At 47.4% G+C, this 7,215-nt stretch overlaps 1 protein-coding gene across 1 annotated transcript; it reads right to left on the minus strand.

Annotated features, from left to right (window-relative positions):
- Positions 1-5,410: 5,410 nt before the first annotated feature.
- Positions 5,411-6,888, minus strand: LOC125556053 (protein BIG GRAIN 1-like). The gene has a single exon (XM_048718884.1). It carries the CDS (start codon positions 6,593-6,595, stop codon positions 5,597-5,599), a length of 999 nt encoding a protein of 332 aa, XP_048574841.1. The 5' UTR covers positions 6,596-6,888; the 3' UTR covers positions 5,411-5,596.
- Between the last annotated feature and the right edge of the window lie 327 nt (positions 6,889-7,215).

Below are 7,215 nucleotides of genomic sequence, written 5' to 3' on the forward strand. Positions count from 1 at the left end.
CATCTATTGATAAAATGTTAAACTTGTATTTGAAAATATAATCAAGGGTTTGAAAAATAAATGTAGAATATGTATATAAAAACATTGATTATGTATTAGAACAATGTTAATCTAATTTTTGAAAAATATTAAATGTGTATTGGAAAAATGTTGATGGTGTTTATAAAAATGTTAATCTTGTATTTGAAAAATGTTCATCAAGCATTTGGAATCTTTTAAATGTGTACTGAAAAAATGTTGAGCATGTATTCAATAAATGTTAATCTTGTACTTGGAAAAAATTTAAACATGTATTACATATATAGCGAAAATGTGTGCAGGAAAACAATGAAAACCCAAGATAAAACAAAAGAAAACCAATGAAAAACGAGAAAAAAAACTAAAAACCCAAAGAAAAAGAAAAGAAAAGGAAAAGGCTAGTGAAAAACAAAAAAAAGAAACAAAGAAAATAACAAAAACAAATAAAAGAACCAAAGAAAAACTGGTGTAAAAACATGAAAATGCAAAAACAAAAAAAGGTAGAAAACGAGTGAAAACCCATGTAACAGGTTTCTTCCACATGGACCTAATATTTTCGTAGGCACACAATTTACACCCGTTTTGAGTCAAAATTTTATACGCGCCTTACCTAAATCATGAGGCTGGAAGCTAACTGGCTAGGCGGAGTGAATATCTGGTGGAAGTCATGTTTAAAAAAATTTCAATTTCTCAAACTATAGTATCTTAAGAGGGTGATGTTCTATTGTCATTCAAAATTCCATGGTTAAACAGAAAATCATTTAGGATGACGCATGGGCTCATGAAGTTTTTGATCGTAAATGCACCCACATGCATAGGCTCGTAATGCATCGGTTTCCTAATACGCGTTAAAATATCAGGCAAGGTAAAGAAAAACTCCCTCTGTCCTAAAATGTAAGACGTCTTCTGACACTACCATAGTGTCAAAAAATGTTACATTTTAGGGTGGTGATAGTAATAGCATTATACTCCCTCCGGTCCTTTTTAGTCTGCATATAAGTTTTGTCAGAAGTCAAAACATCTCGAATTTGACCGAATTTATAGAAAAAAGTATTAACATTTACGATGCCAAATCAATTTTGTTAGATTCATTACGAAATGTAGTTTCATGGGATATATATTTGGTATGGTAGATATTGATATTTTTAATATATATTTGGTCAAATTTTGCAAAGTTTGACTTGACCCAAATCTAATATGCGGAGTAAAAAGTACTAGGAGGGGGTACATTTAGAGGTGGAGGGAATATTTAAAAAATCAATAATGAATAGTGTCATTTATTGTTCCGCACCGTTTATTGCTTGATTTGTGGTTTTCATAACCCATTTTTTGATAAGGGGCATTTTCATTCAATCGATATATCAAGTTGGTACAACTGCACCGCGCGAATCCCCAGCCTCTGCGTAGCACGACGCACAGACCCAAAACGTCCAACAAGGCCAAAATGGAAATATTTGTTTTCATAACTCATAAATGAAATTGTGTTTGAACATGGAATTTTACGTGTTTATACAAACCATCCCTTCGACATATTGTGTTGTTTTTAAGAATATTTCAAAACTTCGAAATATAGTATACTAGTTCCCATATACATACGGGTCTTGCCGGCTTCAACGGTAATTTGCTTTCCACACATGACGTTCTGTCCGGGTGCACGCACCTCCCGCACAACACAAAAAAAAAAGAGCAACAAAGCCGTCTCTGGGCTGGACCACGACCCCGCCGCGCCCGTGTCCGAGCGAGGCGGCCGATCCAAGAACCAATCCGGCACGCACTTCCGCGCGAGCGACGCCGCTTTCGCTTTGCCGCTCTGCTTTTTGGCGGCGCGTACTACAGGACGTCGCGAAAGAGGAGATGAGAGCGAGAGAGAGATCAAAGCAACCCGCGACGCAGCGGAGCGAACCCCGAAATATTCCTCCTGCTCCTTCCTTCCTTCCCCGCCTGCCCAAGTGCCCAGCCCGGCCTGGGGATCGCCGCCCGCGCCGTGGCTCCTTCCCTTTCCCTTTCCTCGACGGATCGATCAGATCAGGTGGCCGTAAGGATCGATGGGTGCTTTGACTGCCCCCGCCTCAAAGGAAGCGAAAAGCCCTTTCGCCCTCCTCTTTCTTTGGCCGCGGCCCCTTTCCTCTTTCATGCCCGCCCAGACCGGCCGCCCCGCCGGCGCGTCTGCAGCAAGCACCTCGTCGACGGCAGCGCCCAGCTCCCAAGAACATCGAGTGGTTTTCGCCGAATTCACCGCTGCCGGGATCATTTTCGCTTCACCCGCACGTCGTCGCGTGTCGCCGCCTCCGTCCGCCCATGCTTCTCCTACGCGATGATGGTTTCTCGCGCAGCTAGCGGCAGACAAAGCGTGTGCCCCCCCATCCATGCAACTCTCTGGGGATCCACGAGCTGATGAGCCATCAAAGGCGCACTCGAAATGTTCTTGACAACTTCTTCTAATCTAATCTAAAACGAAACACTCGACGCTCTTTCTTTCTTGGGTCTTACGTCTGTCATGTTCCGACCAAGCTCGATCGATCGATCCACCAGAAAGTTTGAGCCTAACCAATTACTACGTACGTACAGCGGGCACATGGGCGAATCATGGTTAGAGCATGTGCATGCTGAATTAATTAGAGCACGCAGCTCTAACAGATTCCCTACAAAGGGGCGTTTAAAGGTGGTTTACACCTTGCTTCTTTTGTTAAAGAAGAAAAATGGGGTTTGTAAAGCATGTGCGGAAAGACAGATTTTCTAAAACTTCAGCATTGATAATTGTGTTCTCCTCTGTTTTTAATACTATGTGTGTGTGCGTATATAATTTATTCCAACTGCACTTTGGGATGGATAAAATTCAAAGTTTTGATGTTTCAACATCGAACGATTCAACAACATTTGAAATCAACAAATTTACACAAAGAATCTCATCCAAATAAATCGGATAATCCAAATTAACCATGAATAAACAAAGTTAAACACACTATCGCTCATGTAGCTACCATTGATGCTCAACGAGATCCTCGCGGAGCTGTCCATGTGATCCGTGGTCTCAAATCTCCACACACCTCAAGAAAAGCTTGAAATCAGTCCTGGTTCGTACGAGGTTTGGAAGTTTAACCAACATAGTCATAGTCCACCGGGGACCCCTCTCATACTCGATGATCATGTTGTGCAGCATCACACAAGTTGTCGTGATCTTTTCCCGAGGTCTTCTTGTCCCAAAATCAAGCACTCCGGTCAATTACAAATCGAGCTTGCAATACCCCAAATGCTCTTTTAATGTCATTCCTCGCTGCTTCTTAAGTCTTGGCAATGTGGGTTCTCTTCTTACCTTGAGGATTTGTAGTTGTTTTGATAGATGTTGACCATAAAGGATAGATGCCATCAGCGAGGGAGTAACCCATCTCATAATCATGGCCATTGACCTTGAAGTTGCATGCAGGAGCATTATCACTTGCTAGCCTATCGAAAAGCGGAGATCTCTCCAAGACATTGATGTCACTGTGAGAGCTAGGAATGCCAAAGTAGCAATGCCAAATCTACAAGTCCTCGGAAGAAACTCTACGAGAATGGTAGTTAGATCATGGTAACGCCATGCAGTGTTTAATGTTGATTCTTCTACCTCCAATGTCTCACAGACTCAAAAATCATGGTTGTGATTTTTTTCATGTTCCCCCTTGTCTTATATATTCTTTGGATTTTCCTTGGATTTAATCCTTGATTAAGGTGGTTGACAAGTTCAAGTATGACATCTTTACTATTCACTCTAGAGAATATTCTCACTTCATACCTGGATACCCTTGGCTCCACTTACCTTGATACCATCCACCCAAGATATTTATTTCAATTTATTGGAATTTTAACCCTGACTTCCACAGCTACTTCGAACCCACGCGGACCTATCCTCAGGTGCGACCAACACTGAACCGATTCTATTGAGCGTTCCCATGAGCCATGACCAGTCCCGGTCCCTCTATGGCTGCACCGGGCCAGATCGATGCCCAGCTTAGACACCTCTTTGTCCCCCCACAATATAATGCCTCTGTCCCTCCTTAGCACTTGGAGCTCCTACACCACCCCCAGGGTGCTGTGTGCCAAGGAAACTGCTCCCTAGCCCTCCTCTTCTCCCTAGCACTCCTATTCGCCCATATCACCCTCTAGCTCGGAAGCGTACACATCGAGGTCGCATCCTTCATGTTTCATGCATCCGACGACCACCCCTCATGCCCGCCTACACCCTGGAGCCTCGCTGACCTCTAGCAAGATTCCGACGACCTTTTTTCTTCACTGCTCCATCGTTTCCCCCACGACAACGCTCCTTCCCATAGCCCCTAGCCCAACGGCGCTCCTCCCCATCATCCCCGACCACGGGCAAAACTGCACCACATGCGGGGGAGCACCTATGGAGGAAAAGTTCATGTATAGGAAAAACATGCGTAGAAAAGTGGCCACCAACCGCCATCACAGATTTCGATGAATGCTTGCATTCCGGGCCACACCATCGCGACACTAGGAGAAGGATGAGTGGAAGAACCCATTCATACGAAGAAGCGCCCAAGCCATGGCATGTGGAGGATGAATTTCGCCTACTTTCTCAGCTATTTTGTTGCATGCTTACGTCACGCACGATGAGCCTCTATCAAATTGCATCGACAGAACATCTATCACATTTCTTAATTAGCTTATGAACATCATCTAATGACGAGAATTCATCATTGGCCACATGGAAGGAAGAAGAAGGAAAAAAGAAAAGGAGGAAGAGAGACTTCGATGTAGGGTCTACTTCATTTGAGGAGTTAAGTTCAAGGGTTCATTTAGCTACATTTTTGTAACTCCTCAAATTTGAGGAGTTGATGTTTGAAACGTTTGGGGAGTTGAAATTTAGGGGTTCAATTAGAGAGGGGTCCAGTTAGAGATGCTCTTAGAGAAGAAAGCTAGCAACATGCCCCCAAAATATTCTTTTATTCCACATTCTATTTCTTCGTAAAGAGGATGAGCTAGGGACGCGGCGGTTTGAACCCGGGCTTAGATGAGCCCGGGGATGAACAGTAAAACCAAATAAAAAACAAATTAAAAATCCAAATATTTTTGTGCTGTAAGATGCTCTTGTGCATGAACTTTGTGCAAAATTTTATGAAGTTTGGACATTAGAGGAGCTCGTGGAAAAAAAGACAATTCTCGGGTGTCTGAAGAACTTTTGAAAATCACACTATTCACGCCTGATTTTGTCTTTTTTTTCCAGAAGCTCCTCAAATGTCCATACTTCACAAAATTTTGCACGGAGTTCATGCACAGGCGCTTCTTGCACCACAAAAGGGTTGCATTTTTTATTTATTTTACTGTTCATCAGGTGCATTTGAGCTCAGGTTCCAGATTGAATTGCTGATGAGCTTGATAATAATCTCCAAAATTAATAGCAAAAACTAATAAGAAACAATTATATGCCACATGGAGTTACACAGGTGCAAAGTGTAGCGACTAATTAGCTGTACAAAACACCTACAACACAATATCTGAAACTAACAGCAAAAACTATATTAGGAAACAGTTATAGACTATTTAACACTGAGCACCCTCTACTTATACTTATTCGAAATCAAACAAGCTTTCTACAACTTCGACCAAGACCATACGGTCCATACTCGTACGTGCGGGGATGGCCGATCCCACGGTGGAGGCCAACTCCGGTGGTCCCGTACACCGGCAGCTCATTACCGTACGACCCGTCGCGATCCCACCGGCCGCTCTCCGAAGCCGTGGCCGCGAGACTCTCGAGCTCGAACAGGTCGGAGCTCGCGTCGCTGCTCTTCTCGCCACCGTCGATGCGCGCCTCCACGTCCGCCGGCCGGAGCAGCTCCTCCTCCACCTCCACCACGGGAATTCGGCGGCAGCGTCCCACTGCCGCGGCGGCCACGGCCAGCTCACCGTCAATGTCCAGGAACCTCACGGTCCGGGTACTCCGGCTCCGGCTCGCCCGCGCCGCAGACGGCGGCGGCGTCTTGGACAGGCAGGACCGCGCGTACGACGGCGCTGTGGAGCACACGGGCTCCTGGTCCGCCGGGGCCGTCCGCTGAGCCGAATGGCGCTTCCCGGCGAAGATGGAGTTGAGCAGGCTGGCGAGCCGCGCGCCGGGGGACGCCGGCCTGCTGCAGCCGCGGGCGGCGGCCGTCGGCTTCTTCGTCCTCGCCGACTTCTCCGGAGCGGGACGCTGCTGCTGCTGCTGTTGCCTCTGCCTCGGCGCCGCGCCGCCGGACGTGCGGATGCGGTTGAGGCGGCCGAGGGAGCACTCCACCTCGGACGAGGAAAAGTAGCCTCGGCCGGAGCAGTCCGCGGCCGCGGCGCCCTGCGTCGGCGCCTCGCCGCGCGCCCGGTGGCTGGCGGCCAAGGCCGGCTTGTAGTAGTAGTAGTAATGCAGGGCGGCCTCCTCCTGCTTCTTGGCCGCAGCCGCCGCCCGTGTCGCCGCCGCCGACGCCGACCTCGCCGCCGTGGCGCTTCTCGCCTCGGGGCCGTCCATGGAGTCGCATATCGCGTCGAGCAGCGTGGAGGAGAAGGACGGCTGGTCGGCCGGCCGCCTCGGCGCCCACCTCATGTCCATCGCCGATCGATCTGCGCACTCGGCTGAGCGGAGCGGAGCAGAGGCAGAGCAGCGGGCGGCGCGGCAATGATGGTGCAGGGGAGGCGAGCTAGGCTAGGCGTGTGATTTGATTCGACGGACCGATCGATCGGGGAGGAGTGGAGTGGAGTGGAGTGGAGTGGAGCGGAGCAGTGCGGGCGGGCGTGCGGGCGAGGGGATCTTGTTGCCGGGACGGGCGGGGCCCGCCTTCATTCCCCTGTCCGTCTGGCTGGCTGCTTCACATCGAGCTTCTCTTCCTTGCTCGTGCCGTCTCACTCCCTGTCTCTCTTGCCCTCTTTTCCTTTCGCTTTGTCGGCACTTCTCCGAGGCCACTTGGCTCGCCATTTACCGTCTCGACATCACCGCTCTGTAAATACGTCACGTCGTAGTGTGTACATGTGCAGTTAAATTTCCATGCGTGAACCCTGCACAAAGGAAATGATGAGTCGAACGTCTCTAATTTTCACTCATGTTGTATGAAAATTTTAGTTTTCCCTGCAAAAACAGATATTACTCTATCTGATCTAAAATAAGTGTCGTGAATTTTTAAGCTAAAAAAAAATTGAACTTAATAGTGGAGTAACTATCAGGTCTGACATTCT

This window comes from Triticum urartu, chromosome 1 (assembly GCF_003073215.2).
Source record: "Triticum urartu cultivar G1812 chromosome 1, Tu2.1, whole genome shotgun sequence".
Classification (NCBI taxonomy): Eukaryota; Viridiplantae; Streptophyta; class Magnoliopsida; order Poales; family Poaceae; genus Triticum; species Triticum urartu.

What these genes read in the sequence shown, in the direction of transcription:
- LOC125556053 (XM_048718884.1), bottom strand. Translation starts at nt 6,595, where the DNA reads ATGGACATGAGGTGGGCGCCGAGGCGGCCGGCCGACCAGCCGTCCTTC.